The sequence below is a fragment of the Desmodus rotundus genome, chromosome 10 (genome assembly GCF_022682495.2).
Source record: "Desmodus rotundus isolate HL8 chromosome 10, HLdesRot8A.1, whole genome shotgun sequence".
Taxonomy (NCBI): Eukaryota; Metazoa; Chordata; class Mammalia; order Chiroptera; family Phyllostomidae; genus Desmodus; species Desmodus rotundus.
In genome coordinates this window covers 43,925,116-43,946,941 of record NC_071396.1, presented here as the reverse complement: position 1 = coordinate 43,946,941, position 21,826 = coordinate 43,925,116, and the positions used below count along the sequence as shown (strand labels likewise).

At 38.4% G+C, this 21,826-nt stretch overlaps 1 protein-coding gene and 1 pseudogene across 1 annotated transcript; both read right to left on the bottom strand.

Moving 5' to 3' along the window:
- Positions 1–584: 584 nt before the first annotated feature.
- Positions 585–21,030, bottom strand: LYRM7 (LYR motif containing 7). The gene is made up of 5 exons (XM_024557106.3): positions 20,946–21,030; positions 12,075–12,147; positions 10,572–10,642; positions 7,647–7,728; positions 585–917 (listed from the first exon to the last, which is right to left on the bottom strand). Exons 1-5 carry the CDS (start codon positions 20,961–20,963, stop codon positions 847–849), a joined length of 315 nt encoding a protein of 104 aa, XP_024412874.2. The 5' UTR covers positions 20,964–21,030; the 3' UTR covers positions 585–846.
- Positions 15,148–17,213, bottom strand: LOC112301621 (heat shock protein HSP 90-alpha pseudogene; annotated as a pseudogene).
- Positions 21,031–21,826: the final 796 nt, after the last annotated feature.

Genomic DNA, 21,826 nt, shown 5'->3' with positions numbered 1-21,826 from the left:
ATGGTAGCACACCAGGGTGTTCTGTGACACTGCCAATCTCTTCAGGATTGGGACATGTGGAAGAAGGAAAGCCGTTTAAGTTCTATTGATGAAAATGAAGAGGATGCAGCCACGTATTACATTTTGACAATAAAGTCTGGCTGTGGTCTCAGTACAGCTAGCTCTACTAAGGCTGTATTATATAGTTAGACTAAGGGCCGCTACTTCTTTTGAAAATTGAGATTCCTCTATTCCACAGTGATCCTAGGTGATTTTGCTATTTTATTATTTAACGTCAGAGGACTGATTAAAAAGTCATCTTTATAGGAACAAAGAGATACTTTCTATCTCTAAAAGGAAACTGTATTATTTACTAGTTACAAAAATCATTTCAGAGCTTTAGGAAACAAAGGTTACCTTCTCTGGAGAGTTGGCACACACTGTGATATTCTAACCCATTTAATACGCTTGGGACTAACCATCAATTTAATAATTTTAATCTAACAGTTTCATTTCACATGGGAGGAAAACCCATCAACTTGTCAAAACACTGCATTCTCAATTATGGTCAGACTCATCGAAGTCAAAGAAAAGTAAATATGATATACCTCCCCATGCATTTATTTCACTTTATAAAGTTTGATTTTCAATGGAAATGAAATGTGTTATCTAATGTTCTTTACAAATACTTAGCTATGGCCTGCAGTTTTTAGCAATGTCCTTTTAAAGTGAAATTCAATTATAAAACTATACTTTAATTCACTTATTTTCAGTATGCCAGTTCAGAATATCTGCATTTCCAGGACTTTTGTTGCAGTGATGTATTTTAAAATTAAAGATTAAAGACTTGATTTTATCCTAGAAAATTTATGGCTTCTGAGTTGGTGCATCACAATATGGCACATTATCTATAAGAAGGTCTTTCCTAGGGATCAGTTCTGAAAGAAAAACAAAAAGGGAATAATTAACAACATTAAAATTAAAAGTAAATACACTCATTTGCCCTAAAATTTACAATAAAATATGGGCTTTCAGGCAAATCTTCCAGAGATATTTTGTTTGATGTAGCCCCCGGTGAAAATGAGTTTAACACCCCTGCACTAAAGTATTTTTAAGAAATATACCCTCAAGTATTTCTCCAGTTGTAAATCAAGTGAGCTATCAAGGTTTTGTTTGTTTGTTTGTTTGTTTTTAATGCGCCTTAGCAGGAAAAGAGGCATTATCCTCAAGAAAGTTCAGGCCCTGGCTGGTATGGCTCAGTGGACTGAGTGTTGGTCTGAAAACCAAAGGGTCGCTGGTTCAATTCCCAGTCAGGGCACATGCCTGGGTTGCAGACCAGGTCCCCAGTTGGGGGTGTGTGAGAGGCAACCAATCGATGTTTCTCTCCATTTCTCCCTCCCTTCCCTTCTCTCTGTCCACCAGGATTGGCAAAGCAATAATTCTCTAGTCAGCCAATCTGGCAGCTAATTGTGGTTTCTGGGAGACTCAAAGATCCTCTATTGCCCACTGTCATTCACAGCTCCTGGTTCTGTCCTCTGGGCAGGGGATCCTCCTTCTCTGGAGGTAGGGATATTGGGGAAGATGCCATTCTGTGAGTCTCTGAAGCTTTCAGAGTACACTTCCTGTTGATATGTGTTCAGGGGCACAAAGATGGCCTTGAGAATAGAAGAGCGATAGCCAGGCTTGGGGTTTCTTAGCAGTACAATTCATTCAAAACCTTTATAAGCTTCAAATCTGTTTTTTTTTTTCGGTCGTTGTCATGTACAAGTAGCCAGAGGCAAACATCTTGACACATGCTTTCTAAGCGTGAAGATGTTCATCCTTTGGTAATGGCCTCTGTTCTGCATGTCCCCCAACCCTCAGCTAATGGACGCTTTTTGAAAAAATTGATTTGAGAGAAAGAGAGTGTGTGAGAGAGATTTGTTATGCCACTTATTAATGCATTCATTGGTTGATTCTTGTATGAGCCCGGATCAAAGGCTGAACCTGCAACGTTGGCGTATCAGGACCACATTCTAACCCACTGCGCTACCCAGCCAGAGCTAACAGACACTTCTTCCTTCTCTTTCTTTGTATTGTTATACTGTTCCAGCTGTCCCAATTTTTCCCTCTTTGCCCTCCTCCCCCCAGCCCACCCCCTGCTCCCACAGTCAACCTAATGGACACTTGCAGTAATGAAAAACTATAGGCTCAGGTGAGTAGGTACATCCTGTATCTGATCTTTGTGTGGCAAACGAGGGGGCTTGGGGCATCAATCTTATTTCATGTTTGAGCTCAGAAGCCCCTTCTTGGTTTGGCGTTAATTTTAGTGGATAGGAGCAATTGACATTTTCAACCCTGCGAAGCTCTATCTAAATCAGGGATTTTCAACCTTTTTCATCTCGCGGAACACATAAACTAATTACTAAAAGTCTGCAGCACAACAAAAAATATATTTTTTGCCAATCTGACAAAAAGATATAGGTATAATTTTGATTCATTCACACTGGACAGCTATGGTTGTATTGGCTATTGTGAGTTTTATTTGACAGTCTAAGAGAAAAGAGCTCAGTGTCCCTGACTCCATAGTCAAGTTTTGCATGTTTAAAAAATTCTTGCTGCACACCAGTTGAAAATTGCTGCTATAAATTATAGGAGTCTCAATCAATCAGACTCCGGAATGTGGACAGAAGAGTTCTGCTTGGCAAAGGAGTACTTCCTTCTATCTTTGCTTTGCAGACCAACCAGCTTAATCTGCTTCCATCCTTTTTCAGTATTTTGCTGAAAGCAGGAAGAAATAATCAGCACACGCTGACACTTTGATTACTTCCCCTGTTGCAGTAATCACAGCCAGTACTTGGACTGTGTTCCAAGAAACAGTGGGAGGCACCTACCTTACATTTCACCACCATATGACAAGGCCCATCAACTTAAAGCTTGTAATGGTCAGGCTCATGATAATCATACCTCATGCCCCATCCTTGCCTTCAATTCAACTAAATTATATTTTAGGTTGTGTAATTTTCAGTACCTCACCTGTGGTAACACCTTCTATTGTTCTTATTTAAAAGTAACAGAAGCTGACTCTGGCTGATGACGCAGAGAAGGCATTTATTAACGGGTACTTGGTCTACACACATAACACTGGAATTGTTAGAAGAGCTTAAAAACTAGGCAGGCTTGCAGCTAAGCTTCTAGGAACACTGTCCAAAGCCATGCCCCAGGACTGGACTGATGATAAAAACTGCTGCTGCTATGGGGCATTAGAAGAAACCGCCACCATTTCTACCCCCATGGAGCATCAGATGCTCCATCTGACATCCGCTCCTGCCGCCACACCAGGGCCACGTTGTATCAGTCACTTGGCTCTGCAGCCACTGATGCTATTCCTGCCAGTGAAACAGATTCTGTGCTAAGCCTCTTTGCTCAAGTGCATTTCTGAATATGGGTGAGCTACACCTATGTCAAATGCCTATGCTTGAACTGCACAGGAAACTGAGGAACTGAATTTTCTAGATTCTATCCTGGGGGATTTAGAACTCCCCCCTGAAACAAAGCAAGAACATTCAAAGAGCAGTAAATAATCCGAAAACCTGTCAAATGTCACTACTCCATCCCTTTATATACCTCACCTTACTAGGTAATCTTTGGAATCAAAAGATACCCTATGACTGAATTTTTCTATATTCATTAATTGCTAACACTTTCATTAGGACAAATATATCAGTTAAATTTACATGCAATATATTATTTTTCACTGGAAGTTTGTTTTATAGATTATAAACCCCCTGACTCTGCTCTATATATTATATATCAAAGTACCATAACAATACTAGTTTAACAAATTGCTAGATCTTGACAAAGAACTACACTAAGATCATGGTTTATTTCCTATACTTTAAGTCCCTGAAAAACTTTATCTACTATGACCACATTAAATGTATTGTTAAAAAGTAATTTCTTACTCGGCCATAGAAAAGAAAAAAAATCTTACCATTTGAGAAAGCACGGATGGACCTATAGGGTATTATGCTAAGTGCAATAAGTCATTCAGAGAAAGACAAATACCCTATGATTTCACTAACTGTGAAATATAAAGAGCAAATGAACAAACAAAACAGAAAGAGACTCCCCATGGATACAGTGAACAAACTGATGGTTGCCACAGAGGAGGGGGGCTAGGGGACTGGCTGAAAAAGGTGAAGGGATTAAGTACAGATTGGTAATTACAAAAAAGTTACGGGATGTGAAGTACAGCACAGGGAACACAGTCGACAATGTTGTGATAACTACGTATGGGGCCAGGCGGGTACCTGAAATGTGGGGGGATCGCTTTGTGAAGTGTGTGATTATCTAACCACTCCGCTGCACACCTGCGCTAACAAAATAATACTGAACATAAACTGAACTTTAAAAACAAAGTTAAAAAGTAATTTCTTAAAATAAAAAGGCTTAAACTCAGTTATGGCCCCAAATCAAAATTTAGGTCAAGATTTTTAATAAATAAATAAAAATAAACATGAAGGAACACTTCCAAACTCATTTTACGTGGCTAGTGTTATCCTGATACCAAAACCAGGCAAGTACACTACTATGAAAGAAAATTACAAGGAACAGGTATAAATGACCCATGGACATGGACAACAGGGTGGGGACTGACTGTGGGGGGTGGGGCAGGGGACAGCAATGGGGGAAATTGGGACAACTATAATAGAATTTAAAAAAATTTTTTTTAAATTGTGTTGTAAAAAAAAGTAAATGCAGAAAATATATTTTAAAAAATTATAGGCTAATATCCCTGATGACCATAGATGCAAAATATCCTCAACAAAATATTAGCAAACGAAATTCAACAATACATTAAAAGAAACACACACCATAATCAAGTGGGATTTATTCCAGGGATTCAAGGATGGTTCAGCATCCACAAATCAATCAATGTGACACCCCACATTACCAAAATGAAGGATGAAAATCATAGGATCAACTTAATAGATGCGGAAAGAACATTGGACAAAATTTAAATCCATTCATGATAAAAACTCTCAACAAAGTGGGTATAAAAGGAATGTACCTTGACATAATAAAGGCCATAAATGACAAGCCCAAGCTAACATTATCCTCAATGGTAAGAAACGGAAAGCTTTTCCTGGAAGACCAGAAACAAGACAAGCTGCTTCTATTCAACATAGTACTGGGACTCCTAGCCAGAACAATTAGACAAGAAAAAAGAACTGAAAGGCATCCAAATCAGGACAGGAGAAGTAAAACTGTCTCTATTTGTAGATGACATCATTCATAGTTCTAAAGACTCCACCAAAAAACTGTTAGAACTAATAAACGAATTCAATAAAGTTACAGGGTAAAAAAAATCAATATATAAAAATCAGTTGTGTTGCTATACACTAATAATAACCAACTAGAGAAATTAAGGCAATAATCTCATTTACAACTTCATTAAAAAGAATAAAATACCTAGGAATAAATTTAACCAAGGAGGTGAAAGACTGGTACGCTGAAAGCTCTAACACATTAATAAAAGAAACTGAAGATGATACAAATAAATTAAAGATATTCAGTGCTCATGGAATACAAGCATTAATATTGTTAAAAGTTCAATACTGTCCAAAGCAAGCTGGAAATTCAATGCAACCCCTGCTGAAATCTCGACAGCATTTTTAACAGAAATAGAACAAACCATCTAAAACTTTGTCTGGAACGACAAAAGACCCCAAATAACCAAAGCAATCTGAAGAAAGAAGAACAAAGCCAGAGCCATCACACTTCTTCATCTGAAACTACACTACAAAGCAGTATCAACCAGGACAGTATAAAACGGACACACAGATCAATGGAGCAGAATGGAGGGCCTCCCAATAAATCTCTCTCTATATATGTAAGGTCAATTGCTACATGACAAAGGAGCCAAGAATATACAATTGGGAAATGATAGCCTCTTCAACAAATACTTGAGAAAACTGAACAGCCACATGCAGAAGAATGAAAATAGATGCCATGTGCCCTGACTGGGAATTGAAACAGTGACCCCTTGGTTCGAAGGCCGGCACTCAATCCACTGAGCCACACCACCTAGGGCCCTTTTATATCTGAAGAGAAAGAATAAGGTCATTATTAAAGCCATGAAGCATTATATACTAACACATGAAAGAATAACAATTTTCCCCCCTGTGTGAAAATTAAACTATACAGAAAATCCAAAAAAAAAAAAAAAAAAAAGAAATTTAAACCAATACCGTCCTATCTAAAACCAGGCATTTGAAATATAGATATCAAATTTAATTATTTAAAATATCTTAAATTTTTATTCACATAATAAAAATAACATTGACTTGTAAACATGTAAAGAAGTCTTTGAAATCAATAGTAAAAAGGTCGATAATTGCTAAGAAAAATGGGCCAAAGGTTTGAACAGCCACGTCTTAAATACCTGGCCATTAAACAACTGAAAAGGTGCTAATACTTCATTAGTTACTAGAGAAATGCAAATTAAAATCACAATGTGATACCATTAGACAACCACCAAAAAGACTAAAAGTAAAGAGACACGCAGTAGCAAGTGTTGGTGAGGATATAAAGCAACTGGAGCTCTCAGACACCACTGTTGGAAGTGTAAATTAGTATAACCACTTTGGAAAACCGGCTAGCAGTATCTACTTAAAGCTAAATAAACACACAATCCCTTTGACCTGGAAAATTCACTGCTTTATAGATATACCCAAGAAAATGCATTATATATGTATATGTGTAAATAGATGTACATGTACATGTACACATATTTTTTAAACCAAAAGGCACGTAGAGGAATATTCACAGATTCATTATTTATTATAGTCCAAATTTAGGAACAACCCAAACGAACAACAGCAGCATGCATAAACTTTGGTATACTCAAACAGTATTCAAGTTGACCGTGTTAGAAGTCAGGGCAGTGGTTATACTTGTGGGGAGGGAGTGTGTGGCAGGGACGTAAGGCCATGAGGGGGCTTTTGGAGTACTGGTAGAATTATACCACAGAGCTTGACCCAGATGCTGGCTACATGAATGTTTCACTTTATGATAATTCACTGGGTGATACAGTTACAAATTGGATACTGTTCTGTTTGCATGTTATACTTCAATCATTTACTTTAAAGGGGGAAAAAAGCCTTTCAAAATTGTTAATGTCATCTTTGTTTTGTTATTGTTTTCTCCGAAGAAATTTTAGGGAATAAAAAAATATAATGTGAAATGAGATTCTGCCAAAGCCCCAGCGGGAGTCTTGAGGTATAATGAAGGATCCCCTACTCTATTTTTATTTTCTATAATCCCAATTTTTCTGAATTAAAATAACTCTAATTACAGAATAAAAAGTAAAGAAATAGACTTAGTCTAGGTAGGTGATAAATGATACTAGAAATATTAATAACTTCAAATAAATATAATAAAAATAGCCATACTATCTTTGTAACTATACTTTTATAAATATAACTAGTAGTTAAGATTAAAAAGAAAAGTTAAAAAAGAAAAAGAATAAAATATGGTAAGACAAAGTTTCATAATTCAGCATTTTTAAATGACTGCCTTACAAAATCAAGTTGTTTTACTGATCAGCATTAAAAGCACAGTTAATTGCTCACTATTTTAAAACACATTGCAATCAGAAAATAGTTTTCTTTAACTTTACTTACTCAGTGTATTGTGATCTGTGTGAATACCTTGTATAACAGATGTTCTGAGTAACAATTCCACATCGGAACCTATTTTTATTAGCTGTTAAGAAAACCAAACACAAAGAGTAAATCCTTCAAATGTTTTTTTCAATGGTTCATATGAATGTACTATTTTTGAAAACTATGGGTTTACTACAATTTATTTTTTTAGGTAATACTGCCTTCAACTTTTTCTAACCATTGCAAGTATATGGAAAGCTCAGATGGGTGTATACTTTTAACTTTTCCAAAACAGACTTAGAATAGGTTTTTTGTATATATATTTTACAATGTGTTTAAAATACAGTTTTGTTTTGGGGGTATGTGAATATTTCTTGTACAGACTTGAATGTTCTGAGAACTAGAAAGAGTGCTGTATTAGGAGTCACAATACTTGGATTCCAACTCTGGTTCTGTCATTGAGCGCATGGTCTTGGGTTAGTAACTACTCTGAGTTTCAGACCTCATCATTTGCAAGATGAAGAACTGGAACAGAACAGAAATTCTCAATGGTGGGGACACCTTGAGGGACTCTTTCAGGGGACCCATGATGTCAAAATTATTTTCATAATACTAGAGCCTTCTGCACTGTTTGAGCTGTGAGAAGTAGAGCTTTCTCTGTGAAATACCTTTTGCACCTGAATAAACCACTGACAGGCAGGCAAACTATGATTATTCGGACTTGGGTATTTGGGAGACTTTCTCCTGAAAGTGAGCGAAGTGAGGCAGGAAGGTAACAGGGGCCTGATGACATAGTCTTCCAGGTCATGGTAGGTCAGGACTTTAGATTCTGCTCTGGATGGATGAGCTATCACGACGGTTGTCAGCAGAGGAGAGATAGAGTATCTCTCCTTTTAAAAAAGGCTCACTCTGCCTTTAAAAGTACTGAGAACAGCCTGTAGGACGTTAGAGCAAAAGAAGGGAGATCCAGTAGGAGGCTGCTGGAACAATTCCGTGAGGTATGATGGTGACTTGAACCAGGAGATGATGATGGGGAGGATGAGAAGTGGTAGAATTCTGGATATATTTTGAAGGTTAAACCAACAGGATTTGCTGCCAGATTCAATGTGTGAGAGAAGGAAAGCAGACAAGAAAGAGAGCACCTAGGTTTTTGGTCTGAGCGTCAAAAGGAGGGAGCTGCCACTAATTGACATGGAGAAGGCTGTAGGAGAGCAAAGCCTCCCATCCTGACGGACCTGAGAAGGGGTTTAGCAGCGCAGAGAAAGGGGCAAAGATAAAGGATCTCCCCACCCACTGGAGGTGCATAAACTGAGTGGAGCCCTAGGTCTAAGGCTGGGAACAAGGGCAGATGAGGAACACAGGATTAGGGGAGACCAGAGGGAGTGGACAGGAGGTGGTGTGTATAAATCCTGGAGCGTCCCCCTCCAACTGCCAGAATGTGTATCTATATATATTATCCATTGGTCTATATATGCAGTAGGACTAATAGGAACAGAGTTCCACACTGCAACTAGTCTTTAAGTATCAAAGAATATTCACCATTATTTGAAAAGACTATTATATACTCCTACACCTTTCCAACTACTTATCTGTGTGAGGCTCAATTTTCTTCAAATACTTCAACCTAAAACACATACTGAATGAGGAAGCACATAAAATTTAGCTGACTTCTAAGCCAGGCATGAAAGAGATTTGCAAAAATGTAAAGCATGTCACTCTTCTCACTAAATTACTTTGAAAATATAGTTATTTTTCATAAACAATGTATTTGTTAACATGTAATAGGCTTCTTGTTTTAAATGATTTAATCAATATATATATTTTTAATTTCTGAGTTTTAAATTCTAATAGGTACATATTGATAGGTATGACATAAAAACAGCACTTTTTAGGGTCCTCAGTTTTTAAGAATATAAAGGGGTCTTGAGAACAAAAAGTCTGAGGACTGCTGGTCTATGTCATCTTAACTTCTGTCTAAATAAAAATTATATATCCCTGTTTGCCCTGTCATATGCTTAAGAGACATCTTTCCCTTTTTTCTTTATCTTATAGGGATAGAAATACTTAAGCTATCTCATTTTATATCATTAGCTTGACTATTATAGATAATTACTACTTCAAAAATGCCATTCTTCGAAATATAATGCATATTTATGAAACATTTTTTAAGATGTGGAAATTTTATTAAATATCCAAAAATTTCTCTAATTTGTACCATCCTTTTTATCAAACCAATTCTTGGAATCATAACTAGTCCTGCAAATAATTTTCCACTTTTCACTTTCTTCCTATGGGTCTTTTCCCCCTATTTTATACAAGGTTAGATACAGAAATACTTGGGAAGTTCAAGACTGAGACAATGTATATACGCAGCATGATTTTATACAGAAAACAAATCATTGTGCATTTTTTTTCAGTGAATATGTATTGGGAGTACTAGGGAATTCACAGACTAATGTCAGTAGACTGTCTTCAACTAGAACAAGTGACTAAAATGCAAATAGAGAAGGCAAACCACGAGTAGGTCATAAACTGTGGCTGGTTAATTCCACTGCCAAGACAGGACTTTTAAAAAAAAATGTGTCTAGTTGAGCTCCATGAGGAGACGTTCCCTCCGTAGTTCTGAGTTACTACAGCACTCATTCTCCTTACTTTCAGTCACTTGCTTTAAGTGAAGACAGCATTTCTGTGGGTGTCTGGGATGATTCAGCTGCTCTGGTTTTGACCACGGCAACATCCATGTTCTTTTCCCCACATAACTTGCTGTCTTACGGATACAGGCAGAGGAACCAGAGGAGGTGAGCCATACCGAATGAGTGAAGGTTATCTACAGTTGTTTTAACTATCAGGGTTTTTATATCCAATAACCCTTCTATTTTCATCATTTCCTCTAGTTGCTAAGAAAATGTACAAGTTTTATTGTAATTGAAAAGATTACTGTACCTCTTCTATTTTCTTAGGAGAAGTTTCACTTTTATTATTTTTGAATTCTTCATTTATCTTTATTCTGGCTGCTACAGAAAGAAAAATACATATACAGTTATTTGCTTTTCTTATTTGTAATTCCTATCCCAATAATTTACATGTTATTCATTATGAATGGCTACTTGTATAGTAGAGGAAATAGCTTTGCCACATGTAAAACAAAGTATACAAATAAGAAATTGATTAAAAATGTCTCTTGGAGAGCTTCCAACAGGCTGGCAAACTTGTAATTAAACCTAATGTAAACGTTCAGCACTCTGATACTTTTGTTTCCTGCTTTTTCCTTCCAATTTCATTTGTGTACCTCTAGCTATTAGATTCTAATAAATCCAGTGTTTTGTTCCTATAAATCTAAGAATTTAAATTAAAATTTTTAAGATGGTAAACTCAATGTATATAAGCACATTAAACAACACATACACACACAAATTAAAATCAAGATACAGCAGCCTTCAGAGCCTCGGCTGGCAGGTAAAGTGAGTGACAGATAAGCCTTCATTTAAGCACGCCAGTGAGACTGCGCATCATCACAGCGGCACAATTCAGTTCAACTGGCAAACCGCCTATTGTCTTGCTGTGAGCATGTAATGGGATGATCCACGTAAAGCGTTACTAAATATGCAATGTTGGCTGTTCTTGTAATTATTTCACTTAAAAACATTTAAAATAACAAAAATATGCTCTTTTGATGGAGAATAGTCATGAAACCTTCCTTCTATGCTTCATAATAAAATATGTAAGGCGGTTAGGAGTTTGGGCTTTGGGGTCAGACCGCGTAGACTGAATCCTAGCTTTCGCTCTTACTAAGCACAATGTCGGGCAATTCCTTTCACATTTTGTTAGTTTCTTATCTGAAAAAATAGAAATTATAATAGCAACTACATCACTGGCCTGTTAGAAGAATGAAGAATTTGTGCAAAGTACAATATAAGGCATATCCTTTAATATTCAAGAAATTATTTTTGGTGAATTCCAAACCCTTGAATCCCAGGGACAGTGGGGACACTTCACCTAGGTTAAAGAGGTTTAGAAATGCATGAGGATTGGAACTAACCTGACCAACGCAGAACCTAAGCTTCACATTCCTGACTTCCAGATAAGATAGAAACCACATAAAATAGTGGATACTGAATTTGGAATTGTTTGGGACAGATCCAGTATTATTTTTCATGGCTACTGTCACTTCTAGAATGACACAAGATATTAACAATATGGTAGCATCTGGTCCTAGAGAGCGTGGAAATTTGATTATAAAATAGAGAAGTGACTTTAATTTTCTTTAAGTATACACTCCTCAAAAAAGTGTAATGTAAACTAATCTGTATGACACAAACCACCTTAGAGAAGAGGTAGTGAAGGGCACTCCCTAAGGTGAGTCCGGACTGTACACAAGGCCTCCTGCATCTGTCAGCAGCCGTCTGAAGAGTGCACTTGTTCCAAAGGGAAAAAAAATAAACTTACCTTCTAATGCTCTGGTATCATTTTTAAAAACTTGTTGTCTGGTCCTGTGCAATGTTTTAAAGAGCTGTAAAACCTATCAAGAAAAACAGAACTCAGACCTCAAAAGAAGAAAGTCACATTTTACATAATTACAAGATTTAAACAGTATTTCTTTTCTGTGTGTTTCTTAGACTATTTTTCAAACTAAGTGATGAAAACCAGGGTTTGTCAAAATACCTTTCCATTAATGATTTATCCTTACATTAAAAAAATGACTTTATTTACAAAAATAACACAAAGTCCTTTGAAACAAAACAATTCAAAGATAATTAAAAAGTTAATAATCTCCCTGTCAAAACCAGTCTGCTAAGGTAAACAACTTTAACAGTCTGGTATGTATTGTTATCATTTTTCTTAACAAGGTGAGGCCTTCATCTGTTCTTAAAGTGAGACACACATATACCCAAAGTCATGATCTTATTACATGCTAAGAGAGCCCAGAAGGAAGATATTTCAGGTAATTTAGGCAAGTTCAATTGTGATTTCTCAAGAGAAAAGTAAAATGCTGAGGTTTTTTAGTATTCTGTGACTGTGCTAAAAAACGGAGAGAAAAGAGCCCGGCACTTCGGCAAGAGACAAACAGTGGCTGAAGCTGCCTCACGCTTCTCAAATCCAAAAAGGTCCTCAATATGACCCCCCCAGTATTGCTTTTCCTCCTGTCTTCTCAGTGTCGGTTATGGAAGACACAGAATTTCTCAGGCCAAAAATATCAATGTTAACTTTAAATTTACCTTACTCTTCATGTGGAAATGTTAGGATGCCTAATTTTTTGGTGTAATCACCATACCCCCAAACGATTTAAGATCAGATGCTCCCCATTTCTCTCTTAGACAACTGACAGAGATTTGTCACCCTGCCGCCCTTCTCTCCTTTCCTGCAGTCAGTTTATCACATAGTAATATCTAACATTTACTGAGAATATCCTGCATGCTGGGCCTATTTTAAACATTTTAGAAAACCTATACTTCAAAGGCAGGCACCAAAACAGAAACAGGAAACGAGGAGCAGAAAACATAAAAATAAAACAGAACAAAACAAAAAACAAATAACTACAATTAACTTTGAAGTTATTGCAAACATGAAATAACAAGAACAACAAAGAACAAAGTTAAATTAAAAAGGAACATTCATAAAACTCCCAAAAGCTCTTGGATATCAAATGAGTGAGAGCAAAGATTAAGTAGAGTAAAACTGCCCAGACAGTAGAATGAAAATTGAGAGAGAAATTGAGAGAACAGATAAGAAAATGAAGGGAGTGGTCCGGATGGCTCCAACAACAGGGAACAGAGAACACAGAAGTTAAAAGGGAGAATGAATCAAGAAAAGCTCACCAAGTAAGCTGCATGAGTTACTAGATTGAAAGGGCTCCACCAAGTGCCCAACACAAAACCCGTACCACACCTCGTCGTAAGTTCAGCACAATGCTGATAATAAGAAAAATCTGAGAGAAAAAACAGTACATATACAAATGGTAGAAAATCAGAATGGCACCTGACTTCTAAATAGCATCACTGTGAGAAGACAAAGCATGACATCTGCAAGTTTTGAAAGGAAAATGTCCAGCTCAGAATACCATACATAGCCAAATTATCACCTACTGTACAAGGGCAAAGAGACATTGTACCAGGGCAAACGGACAGTTTCAGAAATGCAAATTCTCTTTGTATGCCATACACCTTTTCTTGGAACACTACATGGGTTCCCCCAAACGTGCTCCACCAAAACAAGGGATGAACCACAGAAGAAAAAATCATGGGAATCAGGAAGACATGTGATCCAACACCAGAGAGGCACAGATGATGGTGAAGGACAAACACAGGTCAGCGTTTGTGCAACCAGCCAAAAAAGCAACTAGTCTGGACCATAGGAAAAGCCCGTACTGCTCCAGACAGGATGTTACCAGGGAAAACACAAAACTGGTAGACTTTAGTTTTGTTCAGAGTTTGGGGATATGTAGGGAACTAACTAATGATAAAAACAAGGCAGTTATTAATTTCAAAAAAATTAAGAATTACAAATTAAAGCAATGTAATTATATTTATATTAGAGAGCTCAGGTGTGGGTAAGCTTTATATAGTCAAATTATACCAGAGCCAAAACTGATTAACCAAAACTTGTATATTGAGATGAATAAGGTATAAGGGGAAGCCTCCATGGTTTGACTTTTAACCATGGAGGTTGAAGCGTCAACCTCCATGGTTAAAAGTCAACAAATAATATCGCCAAAGAGAAAATAAATTAATAGCAGTTTAAGCATGTTTAGAAACACAGGTAAATATCACAAGAAGTAACTAAAATGATGAAAAGTTCTTATCTCTGGGGAGTACGAATCAGGAGTGTGTAGAAGGAAGCAGACACCTACTGGTATTTGTGTAACGCCATTTCTTTTTTTCCTTTTTAATTCATCTGTATTTGTCTCAATCTTTTTAAAGCAGAATGTGACTTGAGCACTACACTTCCATTCACAAAACTTGCTCTGAGTTACTTTTGAACGGCTTTACAACATGCCTAGGTTGGCTTATGACTTTGCTACTTTAAACAATACTTTTATTTGGAAAACAAGCCCTATGGATAATTACTCCCATCGAGTTGGTTCAGCTTGGCGTACTAATTTCTAGAGGCCATACACGCAGTTGATAACTACAGGGGATGGAAGGTTTAAAAAGTAGATCCTATGGGGATGAAAGTTGTTTTTAAACACGTACATCTCACTATACTTCAGAGACAAAAAATGTGGTCTACTAAGGAATCCACTTGAGAGCTAAACAGTTTAGACCACAAAGTTAGCAAACATTAGATCACACACATCTCACCACAAACAACCTCATTCCGTTAAAAGAAGCCGACACGAAACTAGAAAAGAAAAACCAGCTCTGCTTTGGTGCCTAAACTATCACAGTATCATACACTTAGAAATAGAAACTTTATCTTTCCTTTAAGTAGTTACTGTCATGCCATTTATATTTTTAAAATGTTAATTTAAAAAAAGGAAAAAATCCTTGAAAATATATTGCCAGAGGGAACAAAGGTAAAGTATTGAGCACATGTACAACTTATCGTTCAGGTGAGCTTGGTCTATTTCCCTGTGCCTGATGTGCCATCGTCTCCTTCGAGGAGCAGCAGCTCTGTAGTTACACCAGCAATGCTGTCATCAGTAGTGAGGTCATCTTCATCAATACCTAGATCAAATTTGATCATCCTGTACATATATCCTGTAAGCGTGTGTCTGGCGATCCTTCGGACTGAAGCCAGACGACGGGAGCGCCATCATAGAGGATCACCAGGCCCTTCACTGACTTGACATCTTGTCAACCTCTGCCTTCTGCCTTAAGGTCTTAAAGATGCAATGGTCTGGGTTTGTCTCCAGATATTTCTTTGCTGCCACGTAACTCATTGTTGTTTCTCAGGACTTTGGCCTTCTTGATTCTTTCCTTGTTTGCTGTCCAGCCATAGGTGCTTGTGACAACGTAGCATGGGGATGTCACCAATCAGTTTAACACAACCACCTTTTCTACTTTTTTCTCCAAGATGTCCTTCATGATTTTTCAGAGGTTTTCAAACTTGTTTTTCTTTTTACCTCTTCCTGTTGGTTTTTCTCTTCTTCATCTTCTGGAAGTTCCAAGCCTTCTTCGGTGACTGATACTAAAGTCTTCTCCTCAACTTCCTTCAGCTGCTGGACTTACTCATCAATAGGCTTGATCATATAAATAACTTCTGGGCCATGCTTTCAAAGATGTTCCATGAAGGCCAAAGTTAGCTACCTGGCCTTTGGTCTCACTTGTGATGTAAAAGATGTGTTTCTGGTTCTGCTCCCTTCATGTGCCTTTTAGGGAAACCATTCCATCACCAGAAGAAGATCATAGTATATTAACAGCTCTGAAAGCTTCTCCTGATTTTGAGTCTTCATGTATTCCAGGCCTAATATTTATAGAGAATTTCTCATAATACTTTTTGTAGTTCTCTTTATCTTGTGCCAGTTTAGTAAAGAGTTCTAAGGATTTTTGACCCTTTCTGATAACTTTCAAAATTTTGCTTTGTTACAATATCTCCTGGGAAATATTTAGAGAGAGATCCTCAGAATCCACCACACGTCTAACAAAATTCAGATATTCATGGACTAGTTCCTCAGTTGTCCATGATGAAAACACTGCAAACATACAAACTTAGTGGGTTTTTTCCTTTCTGTTTTCAAATAGGTCAAAGGGAGCGCACCTTGGAACAAAAAGAAGGGCTCCAAGTTCCAATTGTCCTTTAACTGAAAAATGTTTCACTACCAAGTGATCCTCATAGTCATTAGTCAAGCTTTAGTAGAATTCCCCACATTCTTCCTCAGTAATGTTGTCAGGGTTTCTGGTCCAAACTGTCTCTGGGTTGTTCAGTTCTTCCTGATCACTGTACTTCTCTTTGATCTTCTTTTCCTTGTTTTCACCACCCTTCCTTTCTTCTTTCTCTTTGTCAGAACCAACATCTTCAATTTCAGGTTTGTCACTGAACTTTTTCTTTCTCTTCCTTTTTTTCAGTTTCATGATCGCTGACTTTTTCATCACATTCTTTCTCCACAAAAAGAGTAATGAGATGGGTTCCCCTGTGTCAGTCTGAACTGTGGACAACCCTCCTACAGAAGACACCCAGGCATATTGCTCATCATCATGTTTGGTGACCACAGCACTTTTTCAGTAACCAAATGGGCCGATCTGACACAAAATTGACCAGAGAGATATCTGCACCAGCCTGCAAAGCTTCCACAAATGCTTTGGTCCCAGATTTAGCAATAGTACCATGGTTATTGATCAAATTGGCCTTGGTCATTCCAATTTAAGTATCTCCAATAGTGAGGATTTGGTCTTGTTTGTTTGAAATGAGATTAAGGTGTTGCTCTTTCCTAGAGTCCAGTTTACTGGAATCTGTCAAGATTTCATATCTGATCTTGTCCAGAGCATCTGATGAATTTGAAATAAGCTCCTTCAAAAAGATCTTTATTCAAGTAGAAAATATTGATGAACAGTGACATCAACTGGGCAATTTCTGCCTGAAAGGCAAATGTCTCAGCCTCCTCCTCCTCCACATCAGCTGGTTGTGAGTCTGGGTTTCCTCAGGCATCTCAGCTAAGGGACTGTGTGGGCTCCACAGTAATGCAGCACTAGGATGCAGAAGCAACTGGCCGATATTTCTTAACCTTTACATACTTATCACCTTTATAAAAACTAAAAATTTTACTCAAAAAGAGAAAGAGAAAGGACACTATCAAAAAAGAGAAGACATCCCACAGAATGGGAGAAAATATTTACAAACCATATATCTGATAAGGGACTAGTTATTTTTGCTACTACACCTCCTAGGGCAAGGGTAGCAAAGGAAAAAATAAACAAATGGGACTACATCAAACTACAAAGCCCCTGTACAGCAAAAGACACCATCAACAAAATGAAAAGGGAATTCACTGTACGGGAGAACATATTTGCCAATGAGGTACCTGATAAGGGGTTAAAGTCCAAAAAATATAAAGAACCTTACAACTCATCACCAGGTAGATAAATAATCCAACTGAAAAAATGGTCAAAGGGCCTGAATAGACACTTCTTCAAACAGGACATACAGATGACCTTTTTTTTTTTTTTTTTGAACGTGAGAAAAAGCTCAATGTCACTAATTGTCAGAAAGGTGCAAATTAAAACCACAATAAGGTATCACCTCACACCTGTCAGAATAGCTATCATCAATAAATCAACAAACAGCAAGTGCTGGTAAGGATGTGGAAGAAAGAGGAACCTATTGCACTGTTGGTGGGAATGCAGACTGATGCAGCCACTGTGTAAAACAGTATGGAGTTTCCTCAAAAAATTTAAAATGGAACTGCCTTTTGACCCAGCAATCCCACTTCTGGGAATATACTCTACAATTCCCAAAACACCAATTCAAAAGAATATAAGCACCCCTATGTTCATTGCAGTGTTATTTGCAATAGCCAAGATCTGGAAACAGCCCAAGTGTCCATCAGTAGGTAAGTGGATAAAAAAAGCTGTGGTACATTACACAATGGGCTACTACATGGCCCTAAAAAAAGAAGGAAATCTTACCTTTTGCAACAGCATGGATTGACCTGGAGATTATTATACTAAGTGAAATAAGCCAGTCAGAGAAAAATACCATATGATCTCACTTATATGTGGAATCTAATGAACAAAACAGAAATAGGGGCATGGATACATGGAACAGACTGACAGCTATCCAAGGGGAGGGGAAGGGGCTGGATGAAAGGAGGTGAAGGGATTAGCCAAAGAACATGCACAACCTGCAGACACTAGCAACAGAGTGGTGATGGCCAGAGGGAAGGCGGGGCAGGGGCTGAGTGGAGGTGGGCAAAGGGGAGGAAAATGGAGACCTCTGCAATAGTAGAGATAATTAAGTAAATTAAGATAAGCATGTAAAGATTAACAATAAAAAATCAATTTTTACAACTCAATAATAAAAAAATTAATAGGCAAAGGATTTGATTTTTATTTGTTTTTCTTAATTTCTCTCTCTCTCTCCTTTGCAAAGGATTTGAATAGACATTTCTCCAAAGAGAGATAAGTGGCTATTAAGGCCATAAAAACATGCTCAACATAATTTGCCATTTGGGTAATACAAATTTAAATATCAGTGATACTATTTCACTCCACTAGGAGAGCTATAGTCAAAAAGATAGTAAAAAACAAATGTTAGCAAAGATGTGGAAATATTGGAACTCATACATCGTTGGTAGGAATGTAAAATGGTGTAGCTGCTTCAGAAAACAGTTTAGCAGTTGCTCAAAAAGTTAAAGTGTTACCATGTGACCCAGCAATTCCATGCCTAGGTATACATACCCAAGAAAAATGAAAACATGTATTCACACAAAATCTTATAAATGAATGTCCATAGTAGTACTATTTGTAATAGTGCCAAAAAGTAGAAACAACCCAAATGTTCATGAACTCATGAATGGGTAAAAAAAATGCCATTTATCCACAGTGTTATGGTTTGACTTGTGTCCTCCCAAGACATGTTGAAGTCCTAGTTCCCAGTACCTGCAATTGTGACCTTAGTTGCAAATAGGACATTTGCAGATGCAATCACGTTAGGATGAGGTTATCATTACTACCCTAGAATTATCAGAGCTAATATCACCTTGGAGTTAATATACTTTTATTAAAAAGTAGAATGTTAAGTCATAGATCATCTTCTCTTCCCCACTTACTTATAACGATTGGACACATTTAGGCAGTGTATACAGAGAATGTATTCTTCAGATCAGTTTGAATCTGACTTTGGCACTTATCATAAGCTTGGACAAGTTACTCAGACTTTTTGCCTTAATACTTTTTTTGAATAATGAGGTAATTTTAAGGGCATATAATTTCTGTACTAGGTTTCACTGAAGATAGTCATTAGTTACTTACCCCTTCCTTCTAAGCCGGGGTTCTGTGCCCCTCCCGAGTATATCCCCAACACTGGGCACTTACTACGCGGTATGTTAATTGCTTACTTGCGCCCTACTTCCTCAAAGGCTTCTTGGTTACCTTTGTGTCCTCCATGCTTAGCATAGGTGTCTTCTGTACGTTGTAGGCCTGGCTAAAATGCTTTTTTGGAATGAATCCTTTCATTTGTATTCAAGTTTCCCAAGCAACTTCCCATTTCAAGGACTTTCCACATGTTAATTCCTCTTTCTGGAATGGTCTTTTTCTCTCTTCTCCTAGCTAATTTCTAAACTCGAGGTTACAACCTAACTTTAACTTTTATTAGAGCTTTTTTTTTTTTTTAAATCCCTCCAGATAGGTTAAGTCCCAATTATATGCACACAAATACACTGTGTTTTCAACTTCTCAAAGCACTTAACACAACTCTAATTTAGTAATTGTTAAAAATCTCCCGACCTGCTAGACTTCTGTATGAAGGCAAAGGAGGCCTGTTTATTGCTGCATGCACTATGCCTAGACAGTATAGGCTAAATGTTGGCTGTCAGGTATTACTAATAGCTACTATGGCCACTCAGAAAGCTTTTTCAATGAATAATCCTTTACAATTCTGTGTCTACTGGTGCTGTGACATATACTGCAACGTGCCGAGAACAAGTCAGCAGTACACGAGGCAGTGCTTAGCGGCTCCCTGTTAGTGACTATAAGCATTGCTTCTCCTCACTATATTCTAGCAGGCCATTTCCCCCTTTCCATGCCTGCGTTTGAGCCAGTGACAGGGACAGATCCCAACCAGACATGCTGGTATTTACGATTGAGAATGGCTCGTCTCTGAGCATTATGCACCAGCCAGGAACGTGCATCAGCTTGATGACAAATGGACCTGAGACCAGGTCCTCAGGAATGTGGCCGCGGCAGGGCCATCGCTTCCCAGGATCATTCAGAGCGCTCAGGTCTCTGTTCTGTGTCGCTGGTATTTTTGGTAATGAATCTGCCGGGACTCGGTTTCCTCGGTTCGTAGACTTCGGTGTAGCTTCCAGTTAAATGACTACACCTTTCACCTCCCGCGATGGTTGGAGCGCAGGGCTGCTTTGGTGTCTCCTACACTTCCCAAGGATGGGAAATGCATCCCTCAGACAAATACTCGGCGCATCACGGGACACACTCGGCACCCCGGGAGACTAAGAACTAGGAGGCACCAGCGCCTCCCTCCCTCCAGAACACCTGCACAAACCCTCGAATACTCTTCGGGGTTAGTCACCCAACGCGTCGGGGGCCACATCCTCCGCGGAGGGCCTGAACCCCAGCTACAGGACTCCAGGAAACATTCATAAGGCTTCGCTCTTAACACACCCACGGTCGGCATCGCACCCAACACCTCCCCGTGCCCTGTCACCTTGGCTGCCTGACCCATGTCTCTCCTCAGAGCCACCGCTACCTCTCCAGTGATCTAGTCGTCCCGCCTGCAGCAACCAATCAGGGCTTGGCGTGCGCAGGCCAACTCCCGTAACTACGCACCTAATGCACCGCAACCAATCACCACGCAGCATCTCCTTCGTAGCCCCGCCTTCCGCAAACGAACGGCGAGAGAAAGAGAGGAGTTTGGTGAACCACAGCTGTCTTGAGTCGGGTAAAACCGCGAGAAGCCGGAGCGATTGCAGGCGAGAGGAGAAGGGAAATCACCTGGACGCCATGTTACTTAGGGGCAGAGTCACTTCCGGTTTTTCTGCGGCAACCCCTGGTGGCGGAGAGTGGATTGACATTTAATGGATGGCGTCAGCATCTACAATATGTATACCATTCATTACCTCCTGTTTCGGGTTCGGGCTTATCTATTAAAGATCCCTTATTATAATGTTTTCCAGTTGTGACTGTCTTCTTGCAGAATTGCATAGGTGAGAGCCAAGCCTTAACAACTGTAGCGGACCGACATCGATTGGAACGGTGACTTCCGAAAGTGCTATGCACACATTGTCTCATTTAATTTCCTTAGAAGGTGAGGATGAGTTACTTGCTTTAAGACCTCAGGGCTTGTAAACGGAAGTCGGGGTTACAAATCCCTGTTCCTGACCTGAAAGCGTAGTCTTACCCTTTAAATGCCCAGCCTTACTCATTGGCTTTGCTAGTCAAGCAGTCAGAAATAGTTTATAGATTATAAATAATCACAAAGCATTTATTTAAGCACATTTTAACTTATGACCTTGTAAGCATAAAGAAAAATCCCAATCTTGTTCCCATTGCATAATCTTTGTTTGCCTTTTGTACCCCGCACAGCCT

Bases quoted from the DNA above. Each gene is read 5' to 3' on its own strand.
- LYRM7 (XM_024557106.3), bottom strand. The intron at 10,643-12,074 runs GTAAGTTTATTT...TTCTTTCTGTAG, and splicing joins TGATACCAGAGCATTAGAAG to CAGCCAGAATAAAGATAAAT. The intron at 7,729-10,571 runs GTACAGTAATCT...TTTTCTTAACAG, and splicing joins CTCCTAAGAAAATAGAAGAG to CTAATAAAAATAGGTTCCGA.